The sequence below is a fragment of the Helianthus annuus genome, chromosome 3 (assembly GCF_002127325.2).
Source record: "Helianthus annuus cultivar XRQ/B chromosome 3, HanXRQr2.0-SUNRISE, whole genome shotgun sequence".
Classification (NCBI taxonomy): domain Eukaryota; kingdom Viridiplantae; phylum Streptophyta; class Magnoliopsida; order Asterales; family Asteraceae; genus Helianthus; species Helianthus annuus.
In genome coordinates this window covers 93,632,857-93,645,703 of record NC_035435.2, presented here as the reverse complement: position 1 = coordinate 93,645,703, position 12,847 = coordinate 93,632,857, and the positions used below count along the sequence as shown (strand labels likewise).

General features: G+C 36.9%; 1 protein-coding gene and 1 long non-coding RNA gene across 4 annotated transcripts; one reads left to right on the top strand and one right to left on the bottom strand.

Moving 5' to 3' along the window:
• Positions 1-5,599: 5,599 nt before the first annotated feature.
• LOC110929264 lies at positions 5,600-9,998 on the top strand. 3 transcript variants are annotated; one of them, XR_002586970.2, is made up of 7 exons: positions 5,600-5,911; positions 6,634-6,743; positions 7,282-7,596; positions 7,711-7,959; positions 8,077-8,131; positions 8,774-9,391; positions 9,479-9,998. It is a non-coding gene; the product is annotated as an uncharacterized LOC110929264 (long non-coding RNA). The 3 variants fall into 3 exon arrangements; XR_002586969.2 differs by having other exon boundaries at positions 7,705-7,959; XR_002586968.2 differs by lacking the exon at positions 7,711-7,959 and having other exon boundaries at positions 5,604-5,911.
• A 469-nt stretch (positions 9,999-10,467) lies between these two features.
• LOC110931705 lies at positions 10,468-11,121 on the bottom strand. The gene has a single exon (XM_022175088.1). It carries the CDS (start codon positions 11,119-11,121, stop codon positions 10,468-10,470), a length of 654 nt encoding a protein of 217 aa, XP_022030780.1.
• Between the last annotated feature and the right edge of the window lie 1,726 nt (positions 11,122-12,847).

The window sequence follows — 12,847 nt, the reverse complement described above, 5'->3', positions numbered from 1 at the left end:
AAGTATAGTATTGCGACATTAATAACCAACTCAAATCAAATTGGTTATAATTTATAAAATCTCGTAGCCATGATTCTTAACCGCAAAAACATTTATTTGATTAAATCCAGATTTGTAAATCGTTTTTGAAATAAAAACTCGAATAGTATCACATTATTGTTGGAAAAACCTTGTATTACAACTTTGTTTTGTTTACCATTGCCCAAGTGATCTAGATAACGCAACGATATATAATGTGATAAAAGCACTTATATATAGGAAGTACCAGCGGCGTATCCACCATGCTTTTAACACATTACACCCGCCCCGTTACCTAATCACTTCCCTAACCCAACGGTTCAAATAGATTTCAAACGGTTTATGTCAATCAACGGTTACAAATGGTTCACATAGTCAAGTAGTCACAAGCGGTTCATATAGTCAAGTAGTCACAAACGGTTCATATAGTCAAGTAGTCACAAACGGTTCATATAGTCAAGTAGTCATAAACGGTTCACATAGTCCAACGGTTCATCTAGTCAACGGTTACAAACGGTTCAAAATGTAAAACAATGTGTCCATATGCTGGATGAGCATATGCGACAAAATGTAGTATATGGAAATCAATGTGCTAGCATGTTTAAGTAAACATACATAGCAAAACATAATGAAATCGAGTACTAATAGTGTACTATTGAACATAGTAAGTATATGATATAAAAACATGGGTAACACGAAAGTATCCAGTAGGCACATGTGTTCTACCCCAAAACAGTTTGAAAACAGCAAAAGAGGGGACTATGTACTCACCTGAGGGTGCTTAGAAGTCTTGAACAACAACCAAGCAAAGCTAGAGTGATCAGGGAATCAAACGGCACCCTATATAGGTAACTATGTAAATAACCGGACCTAAATCGGGAGATAGGATAGAATGAGGTTCTATAAATCAAACGAGTAATTTAACTCGTATGGTATGATTTAATAGACCTTACATTCTGATTGGAAAATCTACCTAAGTGCTTTTGACCCGTTTCGACACATTATGGTAACATAAGCTACTATAAGGTGTCGTTAGCGTAAAACTATGTTCGGATGGTTAACTATGTGCTATGCCAAGTCTTACATGCCCAATTATCCCTAAACATGTTACTAAATCAGATTATATGTCAAAAATAAGTTCACATAGGCAAAATACGGATTTTAGCTTCAAAAGGGAATTTTGGTCATTTCCTATGGGCATACAAGCTAACTAGCAATTGACTAACCAATCCTAGGTGATTATAAGGTATAACCTCAGTGGTTATTCCCTATGCAACTATGATCATTAACTAAGCTTGGTCAGATCCTAAAGATCGACCAAACGGGTCGGGTTCGAAAGGCTAAGCGGTGGTTTAGACCGCTTACCTCACGACCCTAAACAAGCACAAACTAATAGTGTCGTGTTAGACATGTCAAAACATGTCTAACCTACTGATTTGGTATCAAAACAAAGGGTTTTGATACCCTAAAGTAGTTCCGAGGCAAAATGCGTGCTAAAACGCATTTTGACCGAAACTTTGACTCGACACTATAACTAGCTAACATGGTAATCAGCGGCTATAATCACGAAGGATTATAACTATCGTGATTACAATCACGTTTCAAAGTTCAATTGAACTTTGACTTGACCAATTGATGGTCAAAACCGAAAGTCAAACTGTTGGCCATACGTTTGACTTTCTGCACTACATAAGGAAAAAGCTATAAAAAGAATGAAAGAATGCTCACTAAGGGTCCTTGCTATCTTTTCAAGAAGAAGACAAAGTCCCAATTGCTTGAGAATGCTCCCAAAGCAGATGTAGAGAGAAGAATGAGAAGAATGAGCAAGGAATGAATGAAATGGATGGGCTATTTATACTTGTGGTGATGCACTAGGATCATCACAAGTGGTTTGTTTAGCCATTAAGCAATAAATCTCATCCATACAAGTGTTAGGAGCAGGTGCAAAGCCTTGGAGAGGTGGTAACTTGGCTACCACACAAAAAAATTGCAAGATTGGCCCCTGAATTTTACAAACTGATGCTGAAAACAATGTTTCTACCCAGATGTGATCGTCGCGTAGCGCGACCACAAAGCCTTATGGCCGTCGCGCAGCGCGACGGTGTAGGCTGAACTTTCAAAGTTTGGCAGAAATGGTCCCTGCACGTGTTTAAGCTTGTTTTTGACGTTTTTAACCTCCGTAAAGTCATTTTCAAGGCTCCACAAGGTCGTTAAAGTGTAGGGGACCTGAAATAGGCTCGAAAACATCTCGGATGTCGGTTCGTTTGGTCGTACGGTCACGTTGTTCGGTTATTTACGACGAAACTCGAACGGACGCGAAAACGATTCAAATTACGCGACGAATGGAATTTTTGCATGCCGATTACTAAAATAAAAATATTTTAGTGTGTACAAAAATTTTGGATGTCCAGATGTGTCCAGAACGTAAGATATGCGCAAAAAATGCAAACTTACGCCGTTTTTGACACTTTTAGTCCCTGTAAGATCATGTAAGCATGTTTTCGCACACCGAACGTATCAAAGCTTATTTCTAAGCCATGTTTAGGTTATATATGGTATGTTTAACTTATGATCAAGTCCCGGACTGTACGTTTCCTTATGAAACGGCAGACTTTTGCAAGTTGACGCAAATAGTCCTTGTGAGCGAATAAACTTGATTTCGGCATACCAAACCATCCAAAACTTATTTCTAAGTTATGTAAAGGTTATTTAAGATATGTTAAGCCTATGTCACTATTCCGGAGTGTTTGTTGCATTAAACTGGTTATATTTACGCATCAGATCGTGTATAACCTTCCAGAAAGCGACTTAAAGCCCGAAATCGAACAAGAATTGATATGTGCAAATGATACACATAATTTCACAAATCCCAAGTATGAAATATAAAATTTCATTGGTTTGGCATTTGTTTGACGGTCATAGTGACACAGGTGTCACACTCACCTACTACGAAGAAACTTTGTTCATACCTTTGATCGCGGGGGTATATCCTGACGTGGGACACGCTTGTTTAACAATATAATATTACCATATCATATCTTACGTTAATGGAACTTGAAATGTTGATGCATTTTGTTTAAGTGGATAAACAATACTGGTAATCGTCTTGGACTGCTTTTCACGAAAATTACTTATAGAATTATCTAATAGTGTGGAAACAGTTTAATTTTGTTGATATGATCTTCTTACCAGTGATTCTCACAAAAATAGAGTATTTATTACTTTTGTTAATTACTGGCTTTCAGAAAAGTATAAAAATCCAAAAATATTTTCATTTTCCTTAAAATTCTTAATGTGCAGAAAATGTTTTTTCATGGAGAAATTTTTACCGATAGGGGAGACGGTGTCAGAGAATGAGTTCAAAACCTTAAAACCTTGCAGGATCTAGTGTGTTGGACGAAATTTTTGAGTGTTGGATTAGTGTTGAATTGGAATTTGCTTAATCTATAATACATTTTAACCATCTCTTGATTAATAACAATTTGTTTAACCTTGTTGAAAAATTCTATGATTTTTCGAGATGTTTGTTTTATAGTATACAAATTGAAGCAGTATGTTGTTGAGAAGTTGATGTGAACAGATGAGGAGTTTGTTGTTGTTGTTGGTAGAATCCTCCTTCTACAATGTAGACATACTTGGATTGTTGTTTTCAAAACTTGGAAGATTTGGTGATTGGATGCACCAGCTTAGGGGAGTCTGTTGCTGATAGAATTCATGTTGAAGCTGACGCTATCCAAAGACCAAAGACTATGAGATTCTGAAGACTAAAGTTACCTTTGCAAGCTATTTTCAAGGGGGGGGGGGGGGTTCTGGATTTGGATATTATCAATACTTGGATTTGGATATTATCAATAGTTGGATATGGATATGAAGCCTATAAGAATTCTGAGGTATTTATAAACATCAGGTCTAAGTTTATTCCTACATAACTCATGTCGAGTTTATTAATAACATAAGGATCCGAGTTTATCAAAGAACCTATCCTATCCAAGTTTATCAATACGCAGCCGTCCGAGTTCATGAAGGATTGGGGAGTCCGAGTTTATTCAAGATCTTGACTATCTGAGTTTTTCAAGAAATCAAATGCCCGAGTTATCAAGATTCAAGGAATCCGAGTTTATCAACACAGAAAATTTTCCAAGTTTCTTGATTGATAAATGGTCCGAGTTTATGAAGAGCATATCCATCTGAGTTTAATTAACAGATATCTACTTTCCGAGTTTTTATCTTTGTAATGTTTAAGTCCGAGTTTTGTTTATAATGTACATGGGCCTAGCCTAGCATGCATGCTGTGTTATATAAACAGTGTGTATTAGGGTTCTTGTAGACGCATTATGAGAGAGCAGTGGCAGAGAGTTTTCGTGAGTGAAAAACAAGAGAGTGGCTGTGAGTTTCCTGTGATCGTGAGTGATTGTAAAACATTGGTTTGATAATCATAGAAGATCGGTTTGAAAGTATTTTGTATTGTGTTCTTCATCTCTACTTGTTTCTGTGTGTGTGATCTATCAAGGGGATTCCACACCCTTGATTGATTGTCAATCTCATTACGATCCACATGATAGGGACCTACAAATGTGTCGGTTCAAAACGGGTTTATTGTCGGGTTTACAAGTCTAGTGTACGTGTTTCTTTAAGTCGCGGTATAGTAGGCTTAACTGAATCATTTTTCTTTTTGAAATAAAATGGTTGGGGTGCCTTGGATAGTTGATCAAGCTTGAGAGTTGATTGATTGTGCTTATGTCAATACTGGTAGCCCTTATTTCAACATTATAGTGAGTTTTGAGCCTAGATATATTATATAGGTATTCACTGTTTCGTTCTGTGTGTGATTTATCGATTTTTTTGCATAACTTTAAAAGTTGTGCGTTTTGATGCATTTTGAGAACTTAGGCTAGGATTTTACACAGATATGATAGAGGCATTATGATCACTCATTTTTGTTGAGCCTGTTTATGTGTTTTCTTTTGACCCGTTCTAAGGGAAACTACTTTGAGCCTAAACTGTTTCATTTGTCAGCCATTTTTTATTCTTGATAACCGGATTATGTGATTTATGTGCTACAGTTTATGTTTATTGTAAAAAATCAGCATATATGAAAAAAAAAATATTTGCTCACGTATAAAAAAAATAAGGAAAAGGGAAAAAGTAGAATAAAGTTGCAGGTCAAATTGACCAAACTATATGTGTTTGTTTAGTGTTTATCCGGTTTATCTTTCAGTTTCGTTTTTGCTAAATTTTCCCAGCAAGTAAATAACCTACCATTTACCTATATCTACCTGTAAAGCCCTCATGAGTTGTTTTTATGTCTAAGCAATTAGGTGGAGACTTGATTGACGTACAAGTTTAAAAAAATTTTGTTTCATAGTTCGGTTTTAAGGGCTTCACTCCACTTATATATATATATATATATATATATATACTATATTAATAAGCATATCCAAAGGACTTCTTAAGGTCATATAAATTCCCTTAAAACACCCTTAATGCTTCATGTACAATCCTCTAAAGCACAATATTCATTACATTTCCAACAATACCCTTTTCTTTTTGGGCGGCCAAATCTCAATCAAATTTTGAATTCCCAGCTCACTACCACCCACATTCCCATATGTACTATCATCAAAACCTAAAAGCAGATCCTTTCCATCTTCACGTTCCTGCTCTCATTTCTCTCACCTCCTCCGAGTTCTCTTTCATTTTGGAAGAAACCCTAAACTGCAAAATCGTGTCATTGTAGTATGAAAATTAGATGCTAGATCTGGAACAGATTTGGGTTTGCAGAGAGAACAAACTCCCTTTGGATCCTTCTGTTGTTGCTTCTGCTGTTGATGCTGTTGATTATATCTCATCTGAAAATCTTAAACCCGTTTCGGATCCGGTTGTTAAGTTCAAGGTAAATATGCTTGTTTTTGTGGTTGTTTCAATACCCATTTGGGTTTTTATGTGTTTTGGTTGTTTATGTTATGAAATCGTAGTTTAAACCCTAAACAGTAAACCATAAAAACGCATCTGTGATTTTCAAGAGAGTAGATCTTTTTTCAGGAACCCTGTTTTGGGAATTTTTGGAATTGAAAACTTTTGTGTGATATTTTCATTACCCATTTATGATTTTGTGTATGTTGATAATTATCTCATCTAAAATTGTAATCTAAACCCTAAACCCTAAAAATGCGTCTATGATTTTCAAGAAAGTTGATCTTTTTCAGGAACCCTAATTGGTTTTTTTTTTTTTCTGGAATTGATAAGTTTTGAATGATTTCTTCATTACCCATTTGTGATTTTGTGTATTTTGGTTTTATCATCTGAAAATCTTGGACCTTTTTTCCTGATCTTGAAGTTAAGTTTAAGGTAAACATATGTCTTGGTTTCTTGAAATAGCACATGTTTATCAAGATTCTTGTTCAACTTTGGGAGATTCTTACTTTTCATGTATTCTGATTAAAAAAAATTCTGATTTTTGTGTATTTTGATTATTATTTCATCTGAAAATCCAAACCCTTTTATGATCATGGTTTCTTGAAATAACACATGTTTATCATGATTCTTGCTCCGCTTTGGGGGAGTTATACTTTTTATATATTCTGATTCAAAATTTTTTTATTTTTGGGAACTCAGCGTCTAATGGAAGGACTGGAGTCAAAGGACTGGCTAAAGATTTGCGATTCGTTGAACGATGTGAGTCAAAGGACTGGCTAAAGATTTGTGTCAGAATGGGTCATTCTAAGGTACAATCATTTTGGTTTGGGTCAAAACAAGTTCTGCAAATGGCATACCTACCAACAGGATTAAAATCTTGATTAGAAAACCTTAGTTTTCTTATTTGAAATAAAGATATTGGAAAGAACTCAAATGAAAAATCAAATTCAAAATTGTATCACACTTATTTTGTTTTCTGTTTAATGGCTACGATGTAAACTGATAGGTTAATGGTGTTTTTAGATTGATCCTGATCTTGCAGTCCGGTCCATTCTTTCTTGACCACAATAATTGAATTTATAAACTAAAATGGGTCATGTTTGTTTAAATAAAATAAAGCAAAGTATCATGTAGGACCCATAATATCATGTCTGCGTTACCGGTAGCTGAAAAGTTACCAGGAAAAGACCGTTTGATTGGTCGAAAATGTTCATACGGGCGTTAGTGGTGTCTCGATAGTGTGTCAGTAGTGGTGTTTGTATAGCTTTGTTCCTCATTTTAAGATAGTTTTCTGAATCGTCATGATTGACTTGTATCCCGGATCGACCCACTTGTATGTTGTTCCAGATGGGAGTGCTTTCAGAGGCAGTTGCGGGAAATGCTTCATCATAGTGATGATGTAAAGGGAAGTGAAATAAGGAGCCAAGTGCCTCGCTTTTACGCTATCCAAAACGATTTAGTTTATTAAATAAAAATGATTTGGGATGTTATATGCATTAAAACACACTTTGCATGACTTTTGACCAGTTTCCTTTTTTTTCGCTTAAGAAGAAGCAGGTCGAATGCTTTCTTGCTTAAAAAGAAACAGGTCGAATGCATTTTCGATTAAAAAGAACCGGGTCGGATGCATTTTTGCTTAAAAAGAAGCAGCTCGAATGGCTGGTGAGAATCTTTAGTTTTTGTTTTATTTTTGATAGATAAAATACGCAAAAAAAAAAATAGATAATATATCGCTTAAAAAATGGGTCGAATTCTTTTTTGCTTAATAAGAAACAGGTTGAATGCTTTATTGCTAAAAAAGAAGCGGGTCGAATGCTTTATCGCTAAAAAAGAAGCGGGTCGAATGCTTTTTCGCTTAAAAAGAAACGAGTCGAATGCTTTACCGCTTAAAAAGAAGCACGTTTGCCTACTAGAAATCGGCATTTCTGATCTAGATGCACCTGGAAAGCCATTTTACAATACAAACGCTACTGGTACTCTTATCGAATAACTAAAAAGACTCATCGAGACTACATATGATAGGAGGTTAGATTGAGATAATATCAAACAGAAATGGAATTAATATATTCTGTAGTTATCTATATTACCAATACATTGGGTTAATTTTCTGTTGTTCTGACACGTATGTTTATTTATGTGTAGGCTGAGCTTAAACCTGGTGGATTTTTTGTTTTGAAAGAAAACCTTGCAAGATCGGGTAAGTTTTCTTTGTGTCACCTCTGTTTATGTTACCTCCTTCTTAATGTATATTCCCTTGTACATTCTTGCCCTTAAAGTTAATATAACAGTTTTCTTGATTAGTCGTAAAAAGAACCATATATTATTTCCTAGAGGAAAATGTCATTTTCGTCCTTGAGTTTTGGCCAGTTTTGCGACTTTCGTCCAAAGGTTTGTTTTTTCGCATTTGGATCCAAAAGGTGTTAAATCTTGCCATTTTCACCTGGATCGTTAACTCCATCTATTTTTCTCCGTTAGGTCAAAGGTATTTCCGTCTTTTTTGTTAACTCAAAGGGCAACTCAGTCTTTTTCACTCTATGTAAAAGACGGAATACCCTTGAAAAAGACCGAATTGCCCTTTAAGTTAACAAAAAAGACAGAAATACCCCTAACTTAACCGAGAAAAATGGAAAGATTTTAAATTTTTTGGATCTAGGTGTGAAAAAACAAACCTTTGGATGGAAGTCGCAAAACAGGCTAAACCTCAGGGACAAAAATGACATTTATCTCTATTTCCTCTTAATAGTCACTTGTCAATATTGTTTTTCATACCTCATTAAAACTTATGATTATTTTTTTTTCTCACTTATCGTTTTCAAAATTTTTGTGGTTTGGTTGACAGATGGGAAGAGTACCGGGGATATGGACGGGTATGTCGGCTTTCAGGCTGTTTTAAGGCGATCTTAAAATTGTTTCGTAGCAGATCTCGCAAAACAATTCATGCAACTCGTTCGGCACTACTTGGATTCAGTCGCAAGCCCGTATTCTCAAGTTTGCTATGAGACCGATCTCTCATATGGGCCAGGCCCAAACTCTACTTTCAGATACCATACATCAGCTACTTCAGCATACCTCGAGTTATCAGATCAAGAAAACATACCTCCAGAAAATAATAATAACAATAGGATCAGGAAACGACATCGGGAAAGCTTTTAAAAGCCGCAGGAGAAGCTTCGATGACGGTTCCTGAGACACCGTCACCTGATCAACCGCGTGACGGAAGTTTTGTTATAAAAAAGGAACATGGAAACATCATTGAAGGTGGAGCGAGATAATGGCATCATAGGATGCATAACAATAACAACCAAGTGTTGAGTAATGTTAGTCAAAATGGTTCGCAAGCAGGGTCAACTTATAGTGAGATATGCTCATTGGCTGCACAACATTTAGGGCTTATACGTGAAGTTTTAGTCGAACGAAGTGTAACTTCAGCTTTGAATTCAGGTTTTCTAACCCCATAGTATGTTTTATCATTTTTATTTTTTAAATCAATTTATATCCTGTTACATTTTCGACTTATGATCTGCGTGTTATGTTTTTGTTACAGCTGTGAACGTCTTATGGTAGCATTGGGACTGGAATTATTTACTGTAAATGATGAGAAATTTATGGATATGTTTGTTGCTCCTGGAGCGATTGACATTCTTCAGAATGAACAACAGTCTCTTCATAAGTGTCAGAAGATACTACACTCTTGTTTGACTGAATTTAAGTCGGTCGCAAGATCCCTTTGACTGAATTAAGTCAGTGACAGTGAAGTGGAAGCCAATTCACTTGAGTTATACGAGGAACCGTTTACTGAAGCTGATAGATATGATTTATGGTCTGCGTGCAAGTTGAGTACATGCGTGTGTATGTTTTTGTCATAAGCTTTGCTAGAGGAAGCTGATAGATGTGATTTATGGTCTGCGTGCAAGTTGAGTACATCAGATTGCTCCCGGACACAACTCAAGAGACTTTACGGTCATTGGTGTTGATGTGTAATTTTCCCTAACTTGAATATTTATTCTTGTTTTTAAAGCAAAGTTATAGATGTTCTCATTAAAGCTAACAAATTTGCTTTAAAAGTTTTCCCCAACAAAATTATAGCTGCTTGGCTACAAGAAAGACATACATTTTCACTTTAAAAAGTCAAACAAAGCATCATCCATTCCAAAAAAATTAGATGGTATTCGGTAACAAAAATGAGTGTAGTTTTTTTTAAATGGTTTTGAATTATTAGAAATGTATCAGTTTGAAACTGAATGCAGCTCATTGGATTTGAAAAGTCAAAGCATGTCTTGGTTTGTATTAATATAACTCTAATGTGTTGTGGGGGCTATTGCCAAAGTAATCTGTGACTGGTTTTACGAAAGAAACACAGCTCAATTGATTGATCACCGGCATATATTGCCTCGACACTGCTAATCATGTCTTAACATACGGTTAATGGATGAAAATGTGTTCCCTAAAACTATGTTATTTGATTTTTTTTTTTTTTTTGAAAGGAAAACTTCATTAACACACGGCCACCCGAAGACCGGGCGCCACCCAAAATTACATATTTACAAACTTACACCATTCATCCCAAGAAATATCTTTATACTTAGACCTGTTCTTAAACCACAAATATCCCAACGACCTGATCTCGCTAAAAACATCGTCGACCACCGGGGCTTTTCCAGAAAAAATTAGGTCGTTTCTAGCCTTCCATACTCTCCAGCAAACAATGAGAACCAACCCCTGATAAACATCCTTACCTTTGCCCGAAAGACCGCAATACCGGTGTGCTTCAATAATATCCCGAACCGAAAAAGCCACCAAGAAAGGAGTCCGACTCCAGCTGCTCATCTTTGCCCAAATAACAGAAGCGAAACTACACGCCGTAAAAAGATGGTCCGCCGTTTCATCAGCCGAAGCACAAAACGTACAGGACAATGATGGAATCGGGATATTCCTCTTCTGAAGCTCTATTCTAGTTGCTATCTTCCCCATCTCGGCTCGCCAAACAAACAAGTTACATTTGAGAGGCACCCACTTGCTCCACTCCCAGACATATCTATTACTACAATCCAAATTACTATCCATTTGTCTCTTTACCGAACCGACGCTAAACTCACCGTCACTGTCCCCTAACCACCTCCATGAGTCCCTTGAGTCACCCAGAAACGTATCACGAAGCAGCCAACACAGATCGACCCATTCCACCATCTCTATATCACTACTAGGAAGCACCCTCCAGTTCCATCGAGCATCCGGGTTAGACACCGGCCTGACAATACGCTCGCTAACTCTGCATTTCTTGTCATTTTCCAACCGGAAAAGGTTAGGAAAACTATGTTATTTGATAAACAATATTGTTGGTCTTATATATGTCACCTAAAACTATGTCATTCTGTAAAAACTATGCATACAGGAACTATGTAATTTCTCTCAATATCTATAAATATAATGCATTTTAAAAAGTTAATTTTTTTAATGCATAAGGTCCATTTGGGTAAATTAGTTTTTTAAACACTAATTACACTTTAATTCTCTCATCTTTAACCAAATTATAGATTCTCTTCTGATTTTGTTAGAATACGGACAAAATATGTCAGGATTTTAACTGCACACGGGGCCGTGTCCAACCAACACGGGGCCATGTCCAACGCGCTGTCGTTTTCTTTAAATGCAGCCTGATTCCTGCTCATTTTTGACCACTTCAAAAGACAGAGATTCCTGGGATCTTCACTCATACTATCCAAGGTAAGTTCTAAAAGAAGGTTCCCAAGAACCCTCTTGTCTTTTCCACTTTTATTCATTGCCTTCTCTTTCAATTTTTCAACCATTTCCTCCATTAAAGCTTGGAAACTCCATGATTCCAACCTTTAGTGTGAAGTTTGTAAGGTTAATATCTAAGGGATCTTACTCAAAGTAAGTTGTGTAACGTTGTTTTAAATTATCTATGCTTAAAACTCGACTAAAAACCATGAAAATAATTTAAAACTCCGAGATTCCTTAATCTAAAAACCTGCAGACAACTGGACACGGGGCCGTGCTCAGCGAGCACGGGGCCGTGTCCGAGGTACCGTTTCGTAAAAATTGAGCCCTTTTTGGTCTATTTCCCCAGAAATGGCAAGCAGGACAAGCGGAACGTCTTCATCAAGAAATAACCGACAGGGGAGGAGATCATCAACGGCGAAAGACTCTCTTATAAACTACGTTTACGCCCTAAGAGAGGCTATTGATGAAATGACGGGGGTGGAAGAAGCATTGGTCGACCGTATCAACCATCTAACGGTGGGACTGGAAGGGTGTCTCCGAGAAGTAAACCTCTTGCACCAGAGGTTAAACCTTCTCGCCTCTCCTCCTTTGGTACCTATAATAACCCTAAGGGCATGGAACGTGGTTCCCGAAGTCATCATACCCGCCGAATGGTACGCTATACACCCGGAGCCTCCGCAAGGGATAGTACAAGGAGTCCCGGTAGGTGTTCCCCCTCCTCCGCGAGATGTTGAGGAAAATGAAGCCGCCTTCTTCCTCCCAAGGGAAATAGAAGAATGGCTTTAACAACATCTAGGAAGAACAACTTCGGCCAAGAGTCCTACATCGGGAAACTATTCCCGAAATTTTCTCAAAGAAGTAGAACTCTTTATGATAACTTTGTGTACCTCCTGACCTATTTAGTTAAGATTTTTCGCTTTTATTTCTTTTTTCTTTTCTAGGAACATTGTGTAGTTCTCTCTATGAATGAAATGATGGTTTTAAGGATTGGATGGTGTTGTAATAAATAAAACACACTCGGGATGGTCAAGGATAACAAGGGAAACGAGAAACATGGCCCCATGCACGAAAACAGGGCCATCCGACAACAATTTCTTCATTACAGTAAGCTCAGCACGGGCCGTGCCCAGCCAACACGACCTTGTGCTGAACATCCTGCAGAAAATTGTCC

Bases quoted from the DNA above. Each gene is read 5' to 3' on its own strand.
- LOC110931705 (XM_022175088.1), bottom strand. From the start codon at position 11,121: ATGGTGGAATGGGTCGATCTGTGTTGGCTGCTTCGTGATACGTTTCTG.